General features: G+C 43.1%; 3 protein-coding genes and 1 long non-coding RNA gene across 5 annotated transcripts; 2 read left to right on the top strand and 2 right to left on the bottom strand.

The window, feature by feature from the left end:
• The first annotated feature begins 3,313 nt into the window (after positions 1-3,313).
• Positions 3,314-10,852, top strand: LOC131878905 (uncharacterized). 2 transcript variants are annotated; one of them, XM_059225052.1, is made up of 5 exons: positions 3,314-3,705; positions 8,561-8,701; positions 8,779-8,946; positions 9,019-9,250; positions 9,311-10,852. In XM_059225052.1, the coding sequence occupies exons 1-5, from the start codon at positions 3,499-3,501 to the stop codon at positions 10,735-10,737; spliced, it is 2,175 nt and encodes a 724-aa protein (XP_059081035.1). In that variant the 5' UTR covers positions 3,314-3,498; the 3' UTR covers positions 10,738-10,852. The 2 variants fall into 2 exon arrangements, with proteins under 2 accessions (XP_059081035.1, XP_059081036.1); XM_059225053.1 differs by having other exon boundaries at positions 3,317-3,690.
• Positions 6,848-8,560, top strand: LOC131878913 (uncharacterized). The gene has a single exon (XM_059225063.1). The coding sequence runs from the start codon at positions 7,013-7,015 to the stop codon at positions 8,381-8,383; it is 1,371 nt and encodes a 456-aa protein (XP_059081046.1). The 5' UTR covers positions 6,848-7,012; the 3' UTR covers positions 8,384-8,560.
• Positions 10,773-12,680, bottom strand: LOC131878917 (uncharacterized). The gene is made up of 5 exons (XM_059225069.1): positions 12,418-12,680; positions 11,961-12,069; positions 11,718-11,806; positions 11,394-11,643; positions 10,773-11,317 (listed from the first exon to the last, which is right to left on the bottom strand). Exons 1-5 carry the CDS (start codon positions 12,487-12,489, stop codon positions 11,007-11,009), a joined length of 831 nt encoding a protein of 276 aa, XP_059081052.1. The 5' UTR covers positions 12,490-12,680; the 3' UTR covers positions 10,773-11,006.
• Positions 12,681-18,692: 6,012 nt separating this feature from the next.
• Positions 18,693-19,710, bottom strand: LOC131878923 (uncharacterized). Its single transcript, XR_009373076.1, has 3 exons — positions 19,499-19,710; positions 18,823-19,218; positions 18,693-18,753 (listed from the first exon to the last, which is right to left on the bottom strand). It is a non-coding gene; the product is annotated as an uncharacterized LOC131878923 (long non-coding RNA).
• Positions 19,711-24,397: the final 4,687 nt, after the last annotated feature.

The following is a 24,397-nucleotide window of genomic DNA, read 5'->3' as shown; positions in this document are numbered from 1 at the left end:
GAGTTGAATTTGATGTTCAAATTCATTGGTAGACCAAATATTGTTTAAAGTTTGGGAGTAAATGATTAGACGAACCATAATCTTTAATTCTAAAAGTATCCGGGATTACATATTTTGTAGCGGTTAGTAAGGCCTGTGAAAACTGAAACCAAACCAGAAGATAAAATTGTTCAAAACTTCTGGATATTGCAAGGTTATTGACAAGCTTTAATATCTCACTAGTGAAAAATAATGACTGGAAAACTTCATATTTTAGGGCTGTTTGAAACAAAACAGCATTGATTTAGAGAAATATGGTCTAGAAGGGGGAAAGAAAGCTGAAATATACGTTACCCAAATTTTAGGAAAAATAATTAACGAGCAACGCCTTTAATTTTTTAGGCGAGCAATGGTTATGCAATGATAACTAATTTTGACCAAAGTAATTGCAACTGTATGCGTTCCTTTCATTGAGGAACGAAGAACGTCCTGCTAGTAGCACGCCATTGATAGGTCACAAACCACACGTGGTAGGTAGGCATTGGTCTAGGAGGATCTTTTAAGTCAGACTTGCCAAGTTTCTGACTAAAATTTTTGATCAATCATAAATTGAAGGGCTAGCCAGATCCGCCAAATGTAGTTCATGGATAGATCAGATTTTACGTATATGAACATAAAGTTAAGAGAAAAAAAGTTTTTTCGTCTTGAAGTTTTAAAAATACATTCCCAGTAGCGTTTTGTAAGCCCGCTAAAATATTGTTTGAAAGAATGTAAGATTTGCTGATGTAATTCAGGGCCAATTCCAATTACACTGAAACTGATTTCAAGCCTAACTCCATTAAGTTTTCTTTTTTAGTGATGATTGAGCATACATTGATTGCTTAATCAACAAATACGTTGAGTAGGAAACAGGGATTCGATGATACGTGTAGTAAGTATTGCTCTTAGGAGAAAAAGTAAAATTTAAAGCCTTTCTTGTAAAATATGGGAGAAGTCACCTAAAGCGTCATTTTTGGAGAAAAATGCCTCTTTTGTACCCTTTTGGCGTTTTCCTACTTACTTGATAAACATGGGTCGGATTTGAATGTACCAGGGGTATGTCACCTAAACCGGTACTCAGTTCATATATTATATGATACTTATGATATTGAAAAATGGTCATGAGGCATTGAAAGGTCTTTTTGAACATTTTATCTTTTCAAAAAGAATAAAAAATCAGCTGATTTCCTATAAATTTGAAGTTTCTGTAGTGTATTCAGCCTACCCCTTACAAAAGTACCGCGAAACAAAAGGGAAGATCAACATGAAACAATAAATTATTTGGCAAGATCGTGCAAAACTTCGACGGAATGCTTCTAATTTTTACGAGAGGCCTATGGAGAAGCGGCACTTTTACTTAATCGGGGTTTTCCATGGTCTCGCAAATTTCATCAGTTTGGGTCTCAAAATGAGCTGGAATTGGCCATAAAGGGGGTGTTAAGACAGCTCTCAAAGAATGGCCTCTGGTTTGTATTTGAGAGTGGGTTTAAAAAGTGTAGTACGTGCATTTAAATTGTACAAATGTGTGTAAAGGTGATTGTCAAAAAAAAAAAAAGTTTCCTCTATCTTGTACATATCAAGAGCTATTCCTGGAGTACTAGTATAAGTGTCATAGCCCTCGTATGTAGACTTAACTGTCGTTCTGATTTTTGTTATCGTTTTGTTAGAACATATAATCTCTCAAAAATAAGCATTAGAAATAGCTTTAGATTTTCACAATACATTTTCAGTATCAACCTCTTACAATGAAAAAATATGAGACTTTTGTTCCTCCTTCCATTCTTATTTGGCAATCGAGCAAAATGAAGAGGACACTATATTTTTCTGTTGTAGACGATGGGAATGTCATGCTAAAGAGATCGAGAGTAAGATAGCAGCAAAAGTTAAGCGGAAATGTGGTTTACTAATATGCCATTATGAGTTATTTTGAGGTGAAGAAATGAAAGATTATCTTTTCCTTTTGTGGCATTGAAAATCTTCATAAATTATCTGGACATTTTGAGCCTAAAACTGATGAAAATGGGGAAATCAGTACCAATATATATATATATATATATATATTTTTGTATTTGTTTCTTTCGTTCCCTTTGAATAGATGTCGAATCAATGAGAACATTAAAAACTAAGTAATGGTTGATTAGAACATATGCACTCTTTTTTCCTCTAACCATTTTGCTTTTTTTCCAATTCTATATTCGATATCAGGGGGTTAAGACAGATTGACATGGGGATCAATTGTAATTTCGATTCTAAACATCAATTTAACCCAATAATGACCACTTGAAGGGCGATCAGCTCATCCAAGGAGACAGTTGTAGCAAATTTGTTAGTATCAGTTATTTTTTTTACTAAGAAAAAGTCATGTCATCAGATTTAAAGCATTGCTTTAATGGTATATAATTTTGGCCTGATATTCTGACGCTTTCTTGTTTAGGTAGTCAATGAAATGGAAATTGAGCGCTTTTGCATGGAACTGAATTTGCTATCGGTTATGATTTTTAGACGATGTGATTGGAATTGGAAATAATTTCATTCAGCCGGGGGCCAACGCTGTATGGCACAACTTAGTTTCAAACTCTGCTTTCATTCAGCCCATGGATTAGATGTAGAGCATTCAGAAAACAATATTCCATTAATCAGGCCAGGAAGAAGGAATGGGGTGGGCAGAGTTACATCTAAGCAAATAAACATTCCTGTTACATCCCTCTAAAACGAATTCATTCCAGAAATGATACTCCATATCAATCCATTTTCCGAACACCAGATTGAGATGAGACGAGAGTATGCTGAGTACCATCAAAACAAATTTACCATATGGTTGAATTTTTGTTAAGGAATAAATATTTTTTCCAACCGACTTTGACTAAATCTTTCTTGCGACTAAGTTTTCACTAATTGTACATAGATCAGGTATAAGTTCTTTAAACCTGCCTGAAGCTTTTAATCCCTTTAAACAATATTGGCACGAGCATGTAAATGCGTTTGGGACAACATCACCTCGTCATTTTCATTTCTCCGTTAAATCCATGCAGTGCTGGGAAAAGAGCGCTCCCCCCATTATCCCAGGTCGGTTCCCAAAACAGGATGCAATCGTGTCAAGAAGAGCATCGTGCACTTTTCACGCGCCCCCGCCCTCAATGTCCTGCTTGTTCCTCCTTTCATGGAACTCTGAATAACAACTCCAAAGCCTCGCTCGATGATCCACTCTCTCGAGTCTTAAGCGACGTTTGACCAAAATAGACAGATGCCGAGAGCTTGAGAGCTTGAGTGCTCACTTTTACTCGTTTGCTCCTGCATGCTTATTTGTGCCCCCACGAACATATGAACATGGGTCCAGCCTCATGTAAACTGGACTGTCCGCTGGACAGTGGACAGTCCACGTAACGGAAAAGGTGATGTCCCTGCTTTCCGGATTGAACGGAAAATGACATCGAATAAACAGCCATTAGAGACATTTTGACTTGTGTGTGATTGGAAACCATGGATGTGTCAACCGACCACCATGAGGTGGATGATGAGGACATGGACGAATTGGACGAGGACGAGGAGGACGAACACGTGGAAACATGTCGGATTTGCGGTCAACACGGACCAGGTCACGCCCACATACTGGGAGAGACGGGACAACGCCGACAACTGGCCGAGAAAATACGCTTCTGCTTTTCTACTCAAGTAAGGAATGGAAAGGTATTGTTTACATGTTTATGGAGTGATAAAGTGGAAAAGTGACTCACGAAATTAAGGGGAATGCGTCCTTATTAGGGCTTGAGTAACGCTACTCGTAACGCTTTACTTTTCTGAAAAAGTAACGACAAAAAACGGAACGGGTTTTTAGCCCTCCCGTTCCCGTTACTTTCTTCTTTGCTGAACGAGCTAAAGAATTATTGTTTGAAGGTTTGCTCCCCGAACTTTTAAAACTTCCGTCTCAAACGCAGTGAATCGGTTCCAGGCGTTCCAGGGTAACTCGGCACAGGAAAACTCAACACACCAGAAAACTCGATACATGGGAAAACTCAACACCTGAAAACTCGACACAGGAAGGCTCAACACATCGGAAAAACTCGACACATTGAAAAATTGGATGCATTGAAAACCCCACAAATATGAAATTGCACATTTCCAAGCTTTTTAATGACTTTTTTGAACAATGAGTTTACATTTTTTATATTTTCTACGGCAGAAGTAATGCAAGGATAACCTATTTTCATTTTCAATTATCCTCAATTATAGATGTCAGCAAATGGTTTGGGGCAATCATGCTTGCTGATCTGTTGCACCTTTTATTATGTGAATGTTGTTTTTATATGTCGAGTTTTCTTAAATTTCGGTTTTTAATGTATTGAGTTTTCTGATTGAGTTTTGCGATGTGTCGACTTATTTTCCAATGCGTTGAGTCTTCTTGTGTCGAGTTTTCCGTTATACCGAGTTACCCTGGAACCGCGTTGCTGACTTTTCAAATACAAATCATTAGAATTACGTTGTTTTGAAATGCAATTGGTAGAGACAACCAAAATTTGCGTTGTACATGTTATGCCCTTCAGCAGGTTTATTTGCATTTTAAGTATATTTGAGATTTTTTGCATGCTTTAAAGCATATTTTGACCTCGGGCGAAGGCCAATTTTTTCCCCGTATTTTTGCGACAAAGGGAGACAGGGTAGTTGGCGATTATAGATGCAGCGCAAACAAAGCAAAAATCTTCTGCATAGATGGGTGGATTCCATTCCCGCCATGGGAAGGTCACATATTAAGGAGAGATTTGGTTAGTGAACTTTCTAAGGGAAAGAGAGGTCGCTGGTTTGATTCTCCTCCCTGGCTTTTTCAAAAAGGCTTTGAAATGCTAACCGCACCTACAGACAAAGAACCAATCTGACACAAGACATTATCCGTTGGAAAGTTAGAACTTGTAATGGTCAGCTTTGCTTGCCAGCAAGACTCATCCCTGAAAGTGTCAGCAAAAAACAATGGGTTTGTGACCATGCTGGACTGTTAGCAATTTATATTTTAATCACTAACCGTCTTGGCCGTCTCTAGAAATAAAATAGAATTATTTTCTTTTCAGACTTACTCATTTACAGTACAGATTACTTCTCAATTATGAATATGTTACTTCCAAATTCATTTCAACTGCAATTTCTAGTCTTGCTCAAATTTTAAATCACATGCAAGTGTTATTTTTTATATTACTGGCATTTTTTGCTTTCAATTGTTCTTAGGATCTCAGTAAAACTATTTTGTCTATCTTAGTTACATTTTGTTTCATTGGATTTATAGTTGCTTCAGCCATCTTTTCGTAAGAAATATTATGATAAATTGTTCTTGTGTGAGGTCTTGACGCAATTAAATAAATGTTTGAAAAAGGATCTCTTGATTACTTTACGTGAATAGCTTTATCCGACATGTATTTCGCATCCTCTTGCATCCTAAAACATACAGAAAAAAAATCAGGCCAAGAATTCCCAGAGACATATTTAATCAGAGCATTGAAGATACCAACAGAAAAGGAATTAGAGCAAAAGGCTTTAAATTGAAATATGAAAAATGTCCAAAGGCAATGTAAAAGCTTTTTTGAAAGATCTGAGCTATATTGGCTCACATGCAGTTCATCACACTTACTCCGAGCTTAAATGTAAGTGCAATCACAGTTAAGCGCAAATGCAATTGCAATTACAATCACATCACAGGTATGAGCATTCGAAATTCAAAGGAGCTATTTATGAGTGAGTGGCCTTCGGGTTCACTAACAAAGGGTAGTTTAGGACTTTGAACAATAGGCGCGTCATCGTCCGTCAATCCAGGTAAAGTGTTCGATTTTGATCGGACTGCTACATACCATGGATTGAAACACAGGAGTGTTTGCTCTTTGAATTTAAGATACTCTTGACAAGATTTTAATCACGAGCTGATTCATCTCTTGGATTTTCAAATTGCATATATTTTCATTGTATCAAAATGCAATTTGGACTTCTCTTCGCCTTTAAAATGCCTATATTTCAGTGCCATCTGTGCCCTTTGCCTAATCTAAGTGAAGGCAAACAATGGCAAACAGAATTCTGGCATTTCAAACATTATTTTTACTCGTGAAAAGCAGATTCATATACATGCTTATTGCACTTGACAATATCACAGGGATCATGTGAATTTGAACAATTTTTAACACCGAAATTAGCCATTTAAGTGCTTTAGGAGTTTAATCACACCAGATGTACAGAATGTACTTCTTTCATTGTGCTTGACAGCTATAGCCCTCTTACGCTGCACGAAATATGTTTTACGTTCTGCACTTCAGAGGGCGCTTTGTCATTCAGCCTCTGCCAAATAAATGTCCGATTAGGCCAATTCCTTTATATTGAATTATAATGCGTTTGTATTGTTTTTGGCTAATTCTATCAAAATCTTATTGATAATTAATGCCCCAGGTCACATAATGTCCGGAAAAGAAATTGCGTTCAAGGGAAGGGAAGAGCAGTTTATTTAGCAATCTACCGTGCGTCTTCCCGTTTTCTTTGGGCTGTGTGACGTTGCAAATAAGGGCCCTTATTGATGAGCACGACGTTGAGTTACTTTATTTGAATTGTTCAATAGAATAAAAAAAATAAAAAATAGGTGTTTGTTGTAATAATTTTATATTTGCCTGACATGCAATTTTTTTCCCTTTATTTTGGGGCAATTCTAGCAGTATTACTGATTGATTGAGTAAGGATCTGAAACAAAAAGTTATTCATTCAATGTTGTTTCAAGTATCAGAAACAACGCCCCTCTTTTTCAATGTACAAGTTGTCCTACCCCTTCCACTATAGGCTCATCTAGAGGGCCCTCTAGGCTCATCTTGGCTCAACCTATGTTTCTGTAGTACGCAGGGTACATGTACATGTCAATGTAGTACGTGTAGTCCCTAATACAAATAGTGTCTCAAGTAAGACAACACGGAGAAGAGAAATCAAAATCCCATCGATCTTTCCCAACAAGACTGAACCCTTCCTCCTCTCCGGAATCATGAGCCAATCCCAATCTCCGTCGCTTCCGGCGGGTTCCACCCCTGATGGGGATCTTTTAGACAAGGAATGGACGAAAATCGACGGGCCCCAAGTTCGAACCGTCACGGCTGTCGTGATTGGAGCCGGGAATCGTGGTCAAAACTACGCCAATTTTGCCCTCGACTTCCCTTCTCGGATGCGGATTGTGGCCGTGGCTGAATGTCAACCCCATCGATTGGCCCGAATGCGGCAGAACTTTGGATTATCAACCGATGTCTGCTTCTCCGATTGGCGGGACTTGTTGGCCAAGGAGAAGATGGCGGATATGGCCATTGTGGCCACACAGGATCGGATGCACCGTGAACCTGCCATAGCTTTGGCTCGCCAAGGCTACCATCTCTTGTTGGAGAAGCCCATGGCCGTGGATGAAGCCGAATGTGAGGATATCGCCCGCGTTTGTCAAGAGCAAAACACTTTGGTGGCGGTCTGTCATGTCCTCCGATATTTCCCACCTTGTGTAAAAATTCGGGAGATCATTGATAGTGGAGCCATCGGTCAAGTGGTGACCATCAATCACGTGGAGAACATCTTGTACTGGCATTTTGCTCACAGCTTTGTGCGGGGCAATTGGCGCAACCTTTCGGCTAGTACGTTTTCGTTATTGGCCAAATGTTGTCACGATATCGATCTAATTATGTATTGGATGGGCGACCGGAGATGCACCCAGATCCAATCTTTTGGAGGCTTGTATCATTTCCGGGAGTCTCAAAAACCCAAGAACGCCACGGATCGTTGTATGAATTGTCCTGTGGAAACGGATTGCGCTTTTTCGGCCCAAAAAATCTACCTCAAAAGCGAAAATCAACGACCGCGATGGCCGATGTCGGCTGTATGCGACATTGAAGATCATCCCCGCGGATATAAAGCCGCTCTCACCGAGGCCTTGACCACGGGACCATACGGTCGTTGCGTTTACGCTTGTGATAACGATGTTTGCGATCACCAAACGGTCAATATGGAATTCGAGACTGGGGCCACGGCGGTCATGACCATGAATGCCTTTACCCGTAATATGTGTCGCGAGACGCGAATCTGCGGCACCAAGGGCGAATTACGATGGGATGGCTCTTCCAAAGGGCCGATCTTCGTTTACGATTTCAATACCAACGCCGAGAAAGCTGTTCGTCCGGATTTGATTGCCCCACCTTGCCGCACATCCGGACATGATGGCGCCGATTTCTTCTTGGTCAATGCCTTTTTGAAAGCTGTGGCATCCAACGATCCGGGTTTGATTTCTAGCGGCATTCAAGACTCCCTGCGGTCGCACAAACTGGTATTTGCGGCCGAGAAATCACGCCTATCGGGAACCATTGAATCGGTTGACATTTAATTATCATATCTCACTTAAAGGTGAAGTTATTTAGAAATGAGTACATCGCATTGACCAATTTTCAAAAAAATACAGTTCAATCGTTCATTTTGCATTCTCGCACTTCATTCGTTTATCGTGGAAACTAAAGGAAAGGAATCAAAAGTTTAATGTAAAATTGGTGGCCTTCATTTCTAGGTTTTGAATGTTCACGCACACGATGGTCTCTCCAAATGGTTGTGTCAAGAGTGCCAACAGTCTTTGAATAATTCGTTCGCCAATGCCAAAAAGATACAGGAATTTCAATTTACTCTAAAGCGAAGAGAAGAAGCTCGGAAGGTGAGTGCAAAAGAATGGTTTCTTGATGGGAGGAGGCCTGAGATTTAAGATACTTGTTGGGGCTCTCTTTTGTTTAGCTCAAAAATAAAAGTGCCTTCCAATTGTCCCATTTTGTCCATGGTGATACGAACTATGCAAATCGAAGCCCCAACGCGTCTGATGAAAAGAAATCAAACTCCAAGGTTGCCGTTCAACAAGTAAATGATACTGGCTTGTACAAGGTATCCATCAACGGTTCGGTAAAGGTAAGTGCGAAGATCGATTTATATTTAACTTGGTACTTTCATCGCGCAAATGGGGTCACTTTTTCTGCCTAGAGACCTCAGTCGTTGGATTTAAGCCTAGAGGACCTGCTCGGCGAGGGTGTCAACGACCAAGATGGTCGCGATGGTTCCAAGGTTTCCAAAACCGAATTCATAACCACCCCTGATATGCCCATTGGGAATCCGGAAATGTCGTTTTCGATTCCTGATTCTCTCATGTTCCCACATTATCAAGGAGAACCCCAACGAACTTGTCAGGCTGAGAGGCCCAAACAAGTTGAAGCAGGTGAAATATCATAATTTGCGTGAAATGTGTTTCCTTCATTCTCGTCATTTTGTATCGCAGGATATAACAGCGTCAAACTTCAGCAAGATCTCTTGGCCAAGACCCCTCCGGTATCGTCTCATTCGGTTTCCCCGGCTGAGCTTTCAGCAATAACCCTTCCCGCCAATTCACTGAGCCATCATCCCATTCCTTCCGCCACTCTAAGCCAGAGCATTGTTTCGCCCTTACCACATTCCCCATCTTTATCCATGAACCTCAAGGCTGTATCCCAGTCCATGTTTCAACATCTGACTCCTCAGCAACATCTGATTCACTCTCAATTGTCTCATCTGGCTCAAAGTACCCGCACAATCACGGCCACTTCCAGATCGCCGAGCGGGCTTACACCCATTCCAATATCAGAACTGTCCAAAGAAGGCATATTCACGTCCAGTAATGGGATGTTGAAAGTGATATCTTTGTCCTCTTCGCCGCCTCAATTACCCATGAATGCCTTGAATACTGTATCTGGCTCTTCGAATCTGGCTGCCAATGTCACATTACCCGATGGGAGTCGGATTCATGTTCCCATTGTGAACGGGACGAAGCTACCGGACATCCAAATGCTTCAAAACCAATTGAAAAATAACGATCTCTTATCCCAAATCCGTGTTCCATCCATGACCACCAGTCTGCCCATGACTCCAATGCGCGAATCCGATGATATGGTCCAATCTACCATATCCCTGTTGAGTCTGGGCAGTGGCAGCTTTAAGTGCACGCAGTGCAGCATTAGCTTCAAGAATGCCGATGTGAAAACTATGGTGAAGCATTGTCTCACAGCTCACGGAACCGCCAATACGCTCTTTGGATGTCCAATGTGCCATGAGAAAAACGACAATCCTACCAAGATATTGGAGCACATGAAGATGTACCATGACGATGGAATATGCGGGAATGATCTGTCGGCCGATCACCTCTTCAACAATATGAATAAAACTAACATCAACAACAATATCATTCATCCCGCAGTGGAAGCTCCCACGCCTCCTTCTCAACCCATCCGACAAGAATGCTCAGTATGCCATGAGAGCTATACCACTAAAGCAGCCATGAAAATCCATATGCAAAACGCTCATTTTGCCACGGGTTTGCACGAATGTCCCACCTGTCAGCGAATGTTCTCCAGTCGAGCCACATTGAAAAGGCATCAATTGACTCACGCTGGATCTCGATCCTTTACTTGCAAAGTTTGCGCGGCAAACTTTGGACAAAAATCGGCTTTGACGACCCACAGCAAAACCCATGATGCCTCGTCCACAGTCACAAATTTGTTTTGCAGTTGTTGCGAGAAGCAATTTGACAATCGGCAAACGTTCAATTCCCATTTAACTGAGTGCAGAGGGCGTGCCAGAAAAAATAATGCTCCTGCCTTACAATTACCGAGTGATATCCTTGCTCATGCTAAAGACGAGCCAAAGCACGAATCAAGTCCGATTGTACCTTAATAGCATCTCATCGAATTCTCTTTACTACTAATCGCTTGTTAAGATCTGAAGATCGGGTTTATTCTACACTAACATGAAATTCATTCAGAAATAAACGCTCATATAACTGACAAAATCGAATTATTTTTTTTACGTCAAGGGATTGGTTGAAATTGGCGGAAAAATGTATCGCTCGATTTGGTTCGAGTGATCAATCCGGTAGTGAAACCAGATGACGGACAAAACTTGCTGTACATGAACTCTAAGTCCTCCTTGACTCATGACGATTTCTACTTCCGAGTGGATTTGTCTGCTTCATCTGAAGTTGCATTATCAGCGGGTCTTCCCTCACTCTGACGAGTCTCCGGGGTGGCCTCGTGGTCGGAGGGTTGGCTGTCCGATTTGGGCGTTCCGGGGCTCTGATGAGGGGGTGCAGGAGTTTCCGACTCCTGGTAAAATGTGGAACACTCTTGATAGCTTGGGGGAGGGGTCTCTCGTTTGGCAAAGCTGTTAGCCAGTCCACCCTCGGCGCTGCATTCTTCGTATGGAGGAGGCTGGGTCGTCACCGGTGGCGAGTGAGGATAACCGGAATGCAACACATCTATGAAGAAGACGAAAAAATAAAATTGTTCGGTAAGATTTTCAAGGCATCATGATGTTTAGCTTGCCAATTTTACCTGATTGTCCCTCCATAAAGCTTTCCGGGGCGTCAATAGGATGAGTGTTAGGTGGATGAGTTGCGGTTCGAGGTCGCTCATTTTCGTCCCGCAGATTTTGAAAGTGTGATATCACGCAAAGTTCAGTCCAAGCGAAGAACACTAACGTGAGCAACGAGCCTTGGCTTCGAGAAGGTGTGACGAGGAACAGGAACACGCACGTCAAAAATCCGTTCCAGAAGATCCATGGTAAAAGAAGAAACCGGTTGCGCTACAAATCAATCAACCAGGACACGATTAGGTATCAATGTGGGAATGAACGGGTCAGGGTATATTTGGTCTTACACAATGGATGCCCAACACAAGTAAAACGGAAGAGAGCAGGGAGCACGACAGCCAGAATACCTTCATGAACAATAGTTTGTTGTACACATCTGAAAAAGTAGCCAAAATATTGTTTGATCATCATGAACTTGGCCCAAAGGATCATGTACGAGTTTCAACACCACCCAAGTTTTGGATGAAGTAGTAAAGGAAAACATGCTGATTGAGATCTTTAGAGTCGGAAGTAACTGGAATTCAACATACCCTCCTGAGAGTAATGGCAATAGATGCTCGAGTTATTGGCATGTAAACAGAATTGATCCAATTTATCCTTGAGATCAAAAGGAGCCACGGTCATATAAGCAGCATTGATCTGAAATGAGAAAAGCTCACATCACTATTTTGAAAATTCGAAGGATGCACTTCAGGCATGCGTCTAGATTATGGGGCTTAAAGCCCAATATTATCTGAGGTAGCCCCTCTACCATGCCCTGGATTTCTTAAAAAAATTCAATAGTGTATACATTTTGGCTGGAGAAACAATACCCCGACATGATTCGGCATGATGCTTGGTCCTGGTCCATGCTTGGGAGTGGATTTTGAAGCCCAATACCTAGCTCAAAATTCGCCAAACGTCCAGCATATATTTCATACAGCTTAAGCTGTATCAATATCTGAACACTTTATTAATGCTTATGAATACCGACCGCTTTTTTCTTACACAACTGAGGAGGGCGATGAGACGCGATCCCGTCTCCACGGATCCACACAAGCAGCTACTTAAGATAGCCATGATTTGGTAGGGTCCAACAAGCTACGGCTCCATCGATTCAAAGGCTGGGGAGATTCAAGCACTCAAAGAGGATATTTGGGCTTATGGCGGCTTCTTGCACACTTGGATTCGGAGGATGTGGTTGCAAATTCTCCAGAGGGGTTTGATTGAGGAGCTTGTCGAGATTGTTAAGAGACTCTAAGTCAGCTGTAGTTCCAGAAAATGGACCAGTGTCACGGCTGCATGTTTTAAGATAATCCGTGGATGGACTGAAAGTAATATCCTATGGGAAGATTTCCTATTTTCTGAATCAATCACTTCATTCAAAGCAAGATCGGGTCGTTTAGGTGAGATTGGCCAAATTTGGGCTCAAAATCATGCTCAGGTCACAGGAATGTAGTAATCAACACAAACTGTTTGACTTTTTTTTTGGCTTGCTCTGTGTCAGCTGGATAAGAAATGGACATTACTTGACGTATGAAAGTTTCTTTTCGTATTATTACATAAAAAAAATAGCTCAGGTTGCTTTGACTAAAAGCCTGTTTGCAGACCATAATACTAAACATAATATTAGACTAGGAGCTCGTGGATAAGCCAAAATTTTATTCCTTTTCCGTATGATGCACTAGTGCAAATATTTCTCTCTCAACATTAATATTAGAAGGGATATTAGTTGAACTCTAAGTTGTGGAGGGATAAATCATGTAATGTTAGGAAATGGCGCTAACTATCAGCTTATATGGTAACACTGGTAATGTATTGTACGCATTACTTTCAAGCTGCCGCTCTGAGACTCTTAGCCTTGCAAACGGACGGAAGGTCGCCAAGGTCGTTCGATGCTCTGGAATACACCTCTCACCTCTTGCAACAAGCAGTATGTTCCAGGCTCCAAGAAACGTTGAGTAGAGAGTGGATAGAACTTGAAACACCAAACCAATCATTTTTCATTTACTTCACTAGATTAGATTAGAGGCATTCAAGCCCTCAAGAATCCAGGCTAGTTCGAACAATGAAATCCACTTCTCTGCTTTCTCGAGCTCCATCATTGTTTCATTTGCTTCCCTCTGATATTTGTAGGGAATACGTAGGCCTTGTCCATTCGGTTGCATTTTTTTAGGACAAACTATTAGATTGCATTCCAGATCAACCCAACATTCAAGGACTGTCTCGGTCTGCCAACTCGAACCTGTTGGCAGACCAAATATTATATAAAGATTGAAAGATAATGAATAGACAAATTATAACCTTTCATTTCCAAAGTACCAGGGATTACATTCCCTGAAGCGGTTAAAAGAGCCCGTGAATAACCAAACCAGAAAAAAGACTGTCTGAGAGGAAATGTAATATGAGACATTGAAGCATCAATGGAACATGACGTCACCAATTTTTTTTGAAAGGATATACCCGTCACTTTATTTTTTGAGGCTGAATAATTTTATGTCAAGGGATTGAATTGGAGTTCCGATTCATTTATGCATTAAAAGAATGGTTCATGTAGCATTGCAATTCAATAGACTGTCAAAGTATTATCAAGTACAACTAAATTATCTGTAATGTTTGCTGGATTTGGCCCACTTCAGTAGTAAGGCTATAGGCATTGGCCACCTTTGGTAAAAAGTCTTTGCAAAATGATGTGCCAACAACAGAGAAGCACATAGTGGCAAGAGACATTAGTTGATAATCGTTTCAAATCAATGCTGATCAGTTCAATCCCGTCTTTTGTTGAGAGCAGTTGCACAATTTGTTGCTCCTGATCTTTTCATACGGCCGGTCTGAGTGTGTTGTGTTGTGTAAGTGGTCGCGTGGCTGCTTAAGGTAAGACACATTTGTTCTTTAGCTTTCTCTTCTTCCCACCACTAGTAGTTTAGTCTGATATTTTTTGTTTTTTGTTCATGTCATATTTCACGTTTTTCGTCTGTCAATATTTTTATCCCAGTTCTAGGTTATTTCATGTAATTTTGATTTAAGGAGTTTTAATTATTTGATTGTTCGGTCTGTTCATTTCCTGTACTTGTAGATGTATTAGTTGATTTTTCCTTTTTTATTCTATCAGTTTAGTTTCGCATTTTCAAAACAGAAATAGGTTCTAGAACCTTCTTTTGTTCTACTCCATTCCATTGACTCTTGCTGGTTCCTGTAGTCGAGTTGGTGTATGCGTACTCTATGGTGTATGTTAGCTGAGGCTAGCTGGCTGGTCAGCCAAGGGTAGGTCATCGTCATTCTCTTCACCACTGTTGCTAGCCCCAATCTTACAGGACCACCTAAAAATTTTGCGATGTCCACAAACGACAGGGATGCAAAAAGGCAGGGAAAGGGTTTAAATTGCCTCACCCAGAATGGTGTCCCCAACTTAGAGAGTTTCGCCTTCTCAAGTTCCATTGTAACTATTTACACCCGTTTAGGTGCATGAGATCATTGAGGCACAAGTATGCCTCAATTTCAAATGCACCAAGGCCCATCTCAGGGGAACTATTTTTTTTTTTTTTGGTTTGGTTTGGTTTTTTCATGGGCTTTTCTAACCGCTACAGGGAATGTAATCCCCAGTTGACACATTGGAACCAGCCACGCAACAAAAACAAGAAAACGACGAAACCTACTCTCATTACCAACTCCCGGCAGAACCTCAATACCATATGAAGGAACAGAGATCTCGATTGTGCGATCATTGGATCGAAAACGACCATCGGGGTCAGACCTTCGAACGACTCCTGCCGGGTTAGTATACATATATATATTTGACCACTATGTACCTACATATAATACCACGAAATATATTTAGGTTCCTACCTATCATATCTCGAGACGCGATATCACAATGGCGACGAGAACCAAGAACCCACCGAGGCACATCCAAGAACGGACGGCAACTCACGGAACCCCGGAGGAACGGTCCGAGGCACGCCAGACCCACCCCGCTTCGACCATCTGGTACACGCTGATAATGACAGGTTGGAGGCGCTGGATTCATGGGTGGATGGGTTCGAAGCTTATTGCGAAGCCTTCTATGGCAACGAAGACGCGCCAGCCGAAGGCGATGTCGTGTCCAACAATCAATGGAAAAGGCTCTTGAGGATAGCTCTCGCCCCGGCCACAACATCACTCGTACGCAACAAGTTCCCAAACCTAAAGGATAACTCGGTTACATACATCGCCATCATTGACCTCCTTCGCCAACAATTCGGGAACCTCAGGTCCGAGTTCGCACACATGAACGCCCTTCTTGACTCCCACCAGAAGGTGGGAGAAGCGTTCTCCGCCTTCCACGGAAGAATATCCAGTTTGGGGCTCGGTCCGGGTTTCCTGCAATCAATGTCGAGGTCACCTTGTCCGTCACCTAGCCCTAAGAAGCACCACCTGCACCACCATTAGGGCTGCCGCGCTAACAAAATAAGTGGACCGGAGAAGAACTCCCGGTCAGGGCAAGAGAAGTTGAAATCTCGACCGCAGCAGCAACCGTAGGCCGGAAAATCCCAACTCTGAGGGTCGACTTAGAAGAAGAAGATGATTCCCAAGAACAGGAAGAGGTATATAGAATCGGAGGTCCATATTCCAAATCGGCGCGGCGAGTGCAAGAGGCCCGAAGAACTCAGGACGGTTCGGCAAATGCCGCGTGCCCATGGTGTGGAGGGCACCGGGACACGACAGATCAGCTGCCCCGCGTCCGGGCACCATGCAACAAATGTGGAAGGCTGGGCCACTTCGCCATCGTTTGCCGAATGCCAAGACAACGTAGTGCGCACGTTCGCCAACTCTCACACCACACCGCCAAGAACGAGGAGGGGGCGTACTACAACGTTTTTCAAAGCAACACCGGCAACCACAACCAATGCCCACTGCCGCCAAGATCACCATCGGGGGCTCTAGACTGATAGCAATTGTGGACACAGGGGCCCAAGCAAATGTGTGCCCCATTCGAGCGATATCCTCCCGAGACCAGTGCAAGATCACGTCCTGCAAGGTGGAGATACGACCCTTTGGAAGCGCCCCCATACGTCCGGTGGGCACCATGGTTGCCTGGACGTCTTGGGAGGGACGAAGCGCAAAGGCGGAGTGGCTTGTGGTTGACGACTCTGGTTTATCGAAACTAATTGACCCAATAATCTGAAATCATTGGCCATAGACCTAGGCATGATCGTGCTCGACCCCAGGCTGGTGCCATATTTAAATGATTTTAAAATGAGAACGCGGAAATATAAACAATGATGTCTACACCGCCTCCAATCTGTCAGAAGTAGCCAGTGACTCGGCAGGGAAGAAGGAAACCAATCATACGGATAAATGGGTACAGAACAATCGCTTCAACAAATGCTTCAAAGGCCTTGGGTGGTTACGAGGATATGTAGTGCAACTCTACCTCAAACCAAACGCGAAACCACACATATCACCTCCAAGGGCACAACCATACTATCTGCAACCCAAAATCGAAGAAGCCATAGAACAAATGCTAAATGAAGACGTGATAGAATATCACGAAGGACCCGCGGAATGGATCTCCAACCTAGCTTATGTATTCAAAGAAAAAGGTGCAATCCGAATAACAGTCGACTTACGGGGCCTCAACGCAGAACTCCGTGACACTCACATACCTATTCCAAACCAGACCCAATCATGGCCAGGCTGGCCAACTGCAAAGTATTCTCAAAATTAGATTTCAAACAAGCATTTCATCAACTGGTACTAGCCGAACAATCACGACCACTAACAGTCTTCCGATGTGGGGCACGCCTCTACCGCTACAAGAGACTCTCCATGGGACTGAAGCCGGCATCGGGGGAGCTCGCAGCGGCATGCAACGAAGCGTTTGAGGACCTAAAGCATGTACACGTTATACACGACGATGTCATAGTGGCCGCCCCCTCAAGGGCAGAACACGACGCAGCGCTGACCAAATTCCTGGATCGTGTAGCTCAGAGAGGAATGACCCTCAACCCAGAAAAGTGCTGCCTTGGGGCTGAATCAATCATATTCTGGGGAGTTAAGATCGGAGCAAAAGGAGTCACCCAGACCCAGAGAAGGTGGAGGCCCTCGCCAACGCGAGAGAACCAACATCTAAGAAAGATCTGGTCTCTTTCTTTGGATGGCCCGCGCCAACCAGGAATTCGTTCCTGCGATGGCCAGCCGAACGTCAAAACTGCGGGCTCTAACGCACAAGTCTGCCCACTTCAAGTGGCGGGAGTGTCATCAGAGGGAGTTCGAGTCATTGCGGAGGGCCCTTATGGGTTCCATCAGCCTAGCGTATTTTAACCCGGAACTCACAACTCACATCATCGTAGACGCCCACACGGATGGTCTTTGCGCAATCCTGGCCCAAGGGGAGGGCCAACCACAGGCCGAGCAGTATCAGTGGCCTCACGAGCCACGTCAGCCACGGAAGAAACGCTATCCGCAACTGGACTTGGAGGCCATGGCAATTGATTTCGGGCTCCGAAGATTCCGACAATACTTGGTCGGGAACCACAAGAGTCGAGGTCCACACAGATCAACACCTCTGCTGGCCATTTTCCACAACTCAAGACAAGGCTCGGTCAGAATCGAAAGAATTAAACTCCGACACCAAGACATTTCATATACCATTCACCACCTGAAAGGAAGACCAACCCGGCGGATTATTGCTCCCGGAGCCCCATTCCCTGGCACAAACTCCCACCAAACATCAAGAATGAAGCTGACGAACCCGAACGTCTTTTATACTATTTCCAGAATGGAGGTATAACATCAGATTTGGCCAAGAGGCATCGCCAAAAACTCCCGAACATGCCCAGAGGTGTCCTCCTTGGCAAACTTCATCCGCCAAGGAAAAAAAGGAAAACTCCCGCCTAACCTCACCAGGTATAGGCACATCATGGACGAGCTTTCCGTGGCACGCAAGGGCACAGTTTTCCGGGGTGAGCGGGGTGTTCTGCCTTCACAACTTCGACGGAGGGCAATGGAACTCGGCATGGGCCGCCCACTTGGCATGTCGGCCACTAAGCGGCGGATGCGAGCGGTGATGTGGTTCCCTGAAATGGATAACAAAATAGAAGGCCTCATTAAATCATGCACAAAGTGTCAACTCTTCACACCTCCCACCTCCAAGAATACTACTCTGGTCAGCATCTCGCCCCCTCGGGCTTGGTACTCAATCTCGGCGGACTACTACGGGCCGATCCCGGACGGCCGGCATATCCTGGTCGTGAGGTGTGACCTATCAAGATTTATCGCAGCGGTGTTTGTCAAATACCTTCGGCGAACACACGATTGTCGCCATGCGTTCCAATATGTGCCAAATATGGGACACCAGTCAAGCTTAGAACCGACAACGGACAGCATTTTCAAGCCATGCATTTGCCGAATACACAGAGAGCCAAGGCATACTTCACTCATTCTCACCGCCCATCACCCGCGGAGCAATCCAGCAGAGTGCGCTAGAAAATAATCGGCAAGTCCATCAAGCTATCGGACCAAACGCCTGTGGGCATGGAGTATGCGCTAGCCACGGCTTTGGCGGACTATAGGGACACTCCACACGTTGCGACAGGCGTAACCCCATCGGCGGCCATGGGATTCCGGGCGGTAGTCGGGAGCTGGCTGAAATGAGGGAAAAAGAGCAGACCAAACGCCAACAACGACAAGCATCACAAAGTAAAGCGCAGGCCTCACCTATATCAAGGGGGCGATCAGGTGTGGGTACTAACAGTACCCGCCGGAGCAAGTTCCACCCATCTACTCACCCGATCCGTTCTTTGTGATCAAAAGAATCCACGGTCACACCTACAGAGTCGAGTGCCGAAAACACGGGTCAGAATATGCGTCCGTCACGCGGATCACCTGAAACCCGCATTCGGCGTTGAACTAGAAGGACCAGGTCATCAGACCCAATCCAGTGCGCCCCGCTCATCATCATATCGACAAGAAAGAGTGCCCAAACCCGCAGCCGCCCCCAGACCCCCTCACCCACTATCCCACACAAGTGTCGGTCGGACCGCCCGCGGCCAAGAGGAGAGTCCGATCATAACCTCAACAATGAAGCCCACCCACTACAACGCCTCACCTCAGAAGTCCACCCAGACCACAGCGCAACACGAGGCTTTCTTCACAAGACATCGTTCCGCCTGACCTGGGGGCCTAGGCGGGAACGAGGACGGTGTCGGGACCTCGAGAGCGAGGACGACGTCTTTACGGGCCCCCTGCGCAAACTGGCGGCCGGAAGAGCTCGAGCTGCACTCAAACGGATCCGAGAGTCCATATCACGACAAGCTTCTAAATACCGTGCCGTGTCCCACCGCACAGACCCGTGACTCGATCTCGGACCAACAATGAGCAATAAACTTATTAGGTTTTAAAGTAATTACGTCTTACCAAAGAGCCGTGAAAAACCAAACCTAATTGAGTGAATGAATGGCAATTCACATTCATTCACCCACACACAAACACCACGAACACTACACGTGCACAGCAACCAAGGAGCAACAGAGGAAGTCACGAGGAAGAGAGAGGAGTTGTCTCAACCTCATTGTCAAGTTTCTCAACAGACTTACCCCACCCCTTTCCTTTCCCTTCCCTCTTTCCCTCCCATTGTTCCCCTGCCTCTCTTCCAACCTCAAATCCTTTAACCTCTCTTCTGCCCAAACTTTGTAGCCCTAATCCGCATCTGGTCGTCATGAGCCCAACACATCTTTTAGATCGTTTGCTCAGGTGGCGGCCAGAGTTCCTTCTCCCCTTCTTTTACCCTCTCCTGAAAGGTTGTCTCATCCTCCCTTTAAAATGAGTTTTGTCCAAAAGCAGGATTTTTTTTAAGGTTAGAAGGCCTAGTCAAAGATTTGATAGTGCTAGTCCATCGAAGGACAATAAGCCCGTAAAAGGGCTGTATCTAAATGTGCATTGTCTTATTTCCAAAAAAAACAGTACAAAGATCAAGGTTCTTGAGGAACTAGCTTTAGATAGACAGGTCTCGTTCATTTCCATGACAGAAACCTGGCTTCGACCAGGGGTCTTAGATGAAGAGCTGGCCATGGTTGGTTTCAATTTAGTTCGATGTGATAGAGTACGCCCTGACAATCCCATTTTTCCGCATGGGGGCGTATGTCTATATGTTAGAAATGACCTGCACACTAGTCATGCAAAAATGTCGAATGGAGAGGTAGAGGTCTTAGTTTGTCGTCTTCAAGGTCTCGATCGGGCCATTGTGACGATATATAGGCCCCCCTCTTGTTCACTAAGCTCGTTCTTGTCAGCCCTCAAATTCATAGGAAATGAGTTGGACCAGTCAGTTTGCTCAAAGGTTTTCTTTGTAGGGGACTTCAATTTTCCGGCTAGCGTTGTAGAGTGGGAGGTTAGTCCAGATGGGTATATTCCCGTATCGAAATCGACGTCTCAGTCGTTCGAAAAGGTGGAGGAATTTGCGATCTTGTGCAATCTCTCTCAGCATGTTGATGTAGCCACACGAGAAAATAACGTTCTGGACTTGTTTTTTTCCAATGACCCTGATCTGATCCAGTATGTCCATGTGACACCTAGTAATCTGTCAGATCATCATGTTCTCGAGATAGGGTCGATCATTACTCAAAAGCCGGCGTGCTCTAGAGCATGGATTTCTAGAAGACCTGGATGGCGCACGGCAAAAAGAAAGTGACCCATAGAGGAGAAAGAGGCGATCTCTCTGTTTGTTAGAAAGAGCACCCTTGACATCACTTTCAGTGCTTCTTTCTTCATGGAAAATACAAAGATATCAATAGTTACGAATTATTAAGACAATTGCCCTATTTTTAGTTCCTAATTTTCTATCATTTATTCTTCTTTAAAGCTAAGAAAGCAAATTCCAGTAGTGTTAGTAAAACTCTCCTCCCTTGACAAACCCAAGTCATAGGTTTCAATGGGCAATTATTGCCAATTGTAAAAGCGAGACATAATACCTAATGTAGTATGATATTTGCAAAACTCTTCCTTCATCTCTACCCAAAAACGAGCCTCTAGTTACATTAGCCTAAATCAATATTAAACTTTCAAAAATCACTGACCCTTCCTCTTGGATACTACAAACAAATCTAAATGATCCAAAGCAACTCTGTCATACAAAATTGTATAATGAATTGAAAATGAGCTTCTCAGTTTCCACATGAAGTCTTCTTCAGTAGAAAACATTTAATGTTGAATTGAATTGGAAACAGCATGATGTTAAACTATGACAGCAAGTTCATGAAGTGCGTTATAACTCCTACAATCCAAAAAAGTATGTAATAGTTAGGGCGGGGAAGGTATTATGTACTTGGTTTTTTACAAGTAATTGAGGTTCAAGAACATTATTACAGTTTAAAGGAGCTCCTTCAAAGTGATTCCTTCTGTTCTTTTTTTTTTGTTTTTTTCACGGGCTTTTCTAACCGCAACAAGGAATATAATCCCCACTGCTATTGAAATGAAAGGGTATGGGGACGTTTAGGCAAGCTCTAGCAGGTTCGTTTGTTTGCTGGTACCATTGTCAGTGATGCAAGTTTGGGGCTTCAAGCACGTTTTTGACAAGCTGACCCTTCTTTCACATTGCTGTATGAGGAAAGGTCAGCTTCGTTGAAACCAGTTTGAAACGCCAATTTTGCATCACTGGCATTGGCAGGCAAGTTTGTTTGCTGGTACCAGCGCGTGCCTAAATGTCCGAATAAGTCGTCTATTGATTAACTTTCAATCTTTGCATGTTATTTGGTCTACCAACGAGTTTGAGTTGGCAGACCGAGCTAGGCCTGGAATGTAGGGTTGATCTGGAATGCTACTTAAAAATTTGTTTACTTTGTCCTTGGAAAATTCTTGATCATAGGGATTTTCAAAGACCTTTCAGCTCATTGTTGCAATTCTCCTAAACAAACATTAACAATCAGTAACTTTAATTGTATTTCACATGCACTGATATATTTTAACAAAAACAAGTACGTAAATCTTCCAGGCTTGTTGAGAGGTCTGGGACCAACTTAAAGATATAAAAATTGAATAGCTGCAATTTGAATAAACAAGAGTTGAGAGGTGGATGGAAGAACTTAATTCCCCCCATGTACTTCCCAAAGTATGAGTGGCATGTTAAAACCAATTTTTATATCTTTTGAAACAACTAGGACTTCAAACAGCTGGGGAAATCTGCTTTAATAACTTTTACTGAAGGACAATTTTCTTTTTTGGTATTGTGCAATTCATAATGCGTTTCAATGGTCAAGGCAATTTGAGGCCCAATCCTTCATATTTCTATCTCTTTTTTTAGATGTCCGTGTCTAGAGTAAGACCGGCCAAAAAGGTCGGTCTGGCTAAGTTCAAGTTCAAAGATGGACATTGGCCGTTGATTATGGAAAGGTTAGGGGAGCTTGATCTTACTTCAATGCTGAAAAAGGAATCGTCCATTGATGTTTGTGGTCTGTTTCTAATGGAGAGATTCCTACGTTTTCTGTTGACCAAAATTTGCCAAAATCAAAATTCTTGGATACTTGTTTATAAATTTGGGTAATTTCAAAAGTAATTGCATCTTCACACGAGAAATTATAGGTGGATGCATGATTTTGTAAGCTAATAGCTTCATGAAGTATCCACCTAAGTTTAGTTTTGGTAGCAATTCAGATGAGAATAATGGGGTTCTGCAATGAGGACGTCAAATGGTCGTTGTGATGAGTTGGGATAACTTTCTGTAAATTGGATACCTTTCAAATCAGCATATCTTGAAGGATCTTATAGGATAGGTTGGAATGGTGACCCAATTTCCTTTATTATTGTCATGTGTATTGGGTCTGATGAATATGATTTGTCCAAGGGCCCTAGAATCACCCATGTCTCTGATTCAAATGTACTAGAAAGTTTGTTTCCTGTGACGATCATTGAGGGCTTGATTGGTTGGCCTGATAAACCAAGGCGGTTAATAAGTGTTTGGACATCAAGATGGAATTGGCCCCACTATCAAGAAGGGCTCTCGTAAGTACTCGTTTTTTCGTACCTGGATTTATGGCAAAACACATGAGTGTTGCAGAGAGGCCCTCGTAATTCAACAAGTTTTGCGTTTTTGACAAATGACTATGAATCTGTTTGTTGGCATAGAAAGATGGATGGTTTTTCTTTAAACAAGTTACTTTATTTTCGAGAGTTAAATTCTGGGAAATAGATCGTGAGGCACAAGTTGAATCAATGGCCTGTTTTGCTGTTGACACGACTTTAAACTGGTTTTGAGAAGAATCATCTCAGTTTTTGCCATTATAGGGATTCAAGCTGTTGAAATGTTGCAAACTTGCGAAACATTTCTTGATTTTCGACTGGGGGTTCAGAAGCAACACTGGGCTTATCCGTCTTTCGAGGACTATCAGTTTTGTCGAAATCTGTCGGTACGGCTTGGGGTAGATCCAGAAATGCCACAAGCGTGTGGAGAAGACTTCGAGGAAAGAAGTCGAGAGAGACCCCATCACGAGCAATTCAAGGATGCCGAGTGAACCGATTGAACCAAACCAGGCCGAATCCAAAGGCCAAATGGATGAGAGAAGGAAAAGGATGAAAAGGAGACCAATCCAGAAAGAGCAAGTCAACCCCATGCATTCAAAGTCGAAGACAGAAAAACCTAGTGTGAATGTTGTCTGTCCTGAGCCTAAAAAAAGAAAGTCAACCCTGTCCATGTGAGAAGTCCAGCAAGGAAAGTAATCTGGTCGTTACAGAGAGAGTGACAAAGAAAGAATGGAGTTTAGATGATTTGGGCAAGTTTCTTCGGGCTCGATTCGACGCTTGCGCCCTCGAAACAGAGACTTTCTAAAATCTCCGAATGCCTTGTTAAAATTGATATTCATGACGCGAATTTGGTGTTCAACGTATTATTGAAGATCAATAACAAATCAATTTTTTGACGCGGTTTTGATTCAATTCGACTGTATATATTTCACACACTATATTTATATACTGCTCATATTTTTAGTGACTTCTCTGGTCCTCCCGATACTTTCGT

This window comes from Tigriopus californicus, chromosome 4 (genome assembly GCF_007210705.1).
Source record: "Tigriopus californicus strain San Diego chromosome 4, Tcal_SD_v2.1, whole genome shotgun sequence".
Taxonomy (NCBI): domain Eukaryota; kingdom Metazoa; phylum Arthropoda; class Copepoda; order Harpacticoida; family Harpacticidae; genus Tigriopus; species Tigriopus californicus.
The sequence above is the reverse complement of the archived record's forward strand: the minus strand, read 5'-3'. Positions and strand labels throughout refer to the sequence as shown.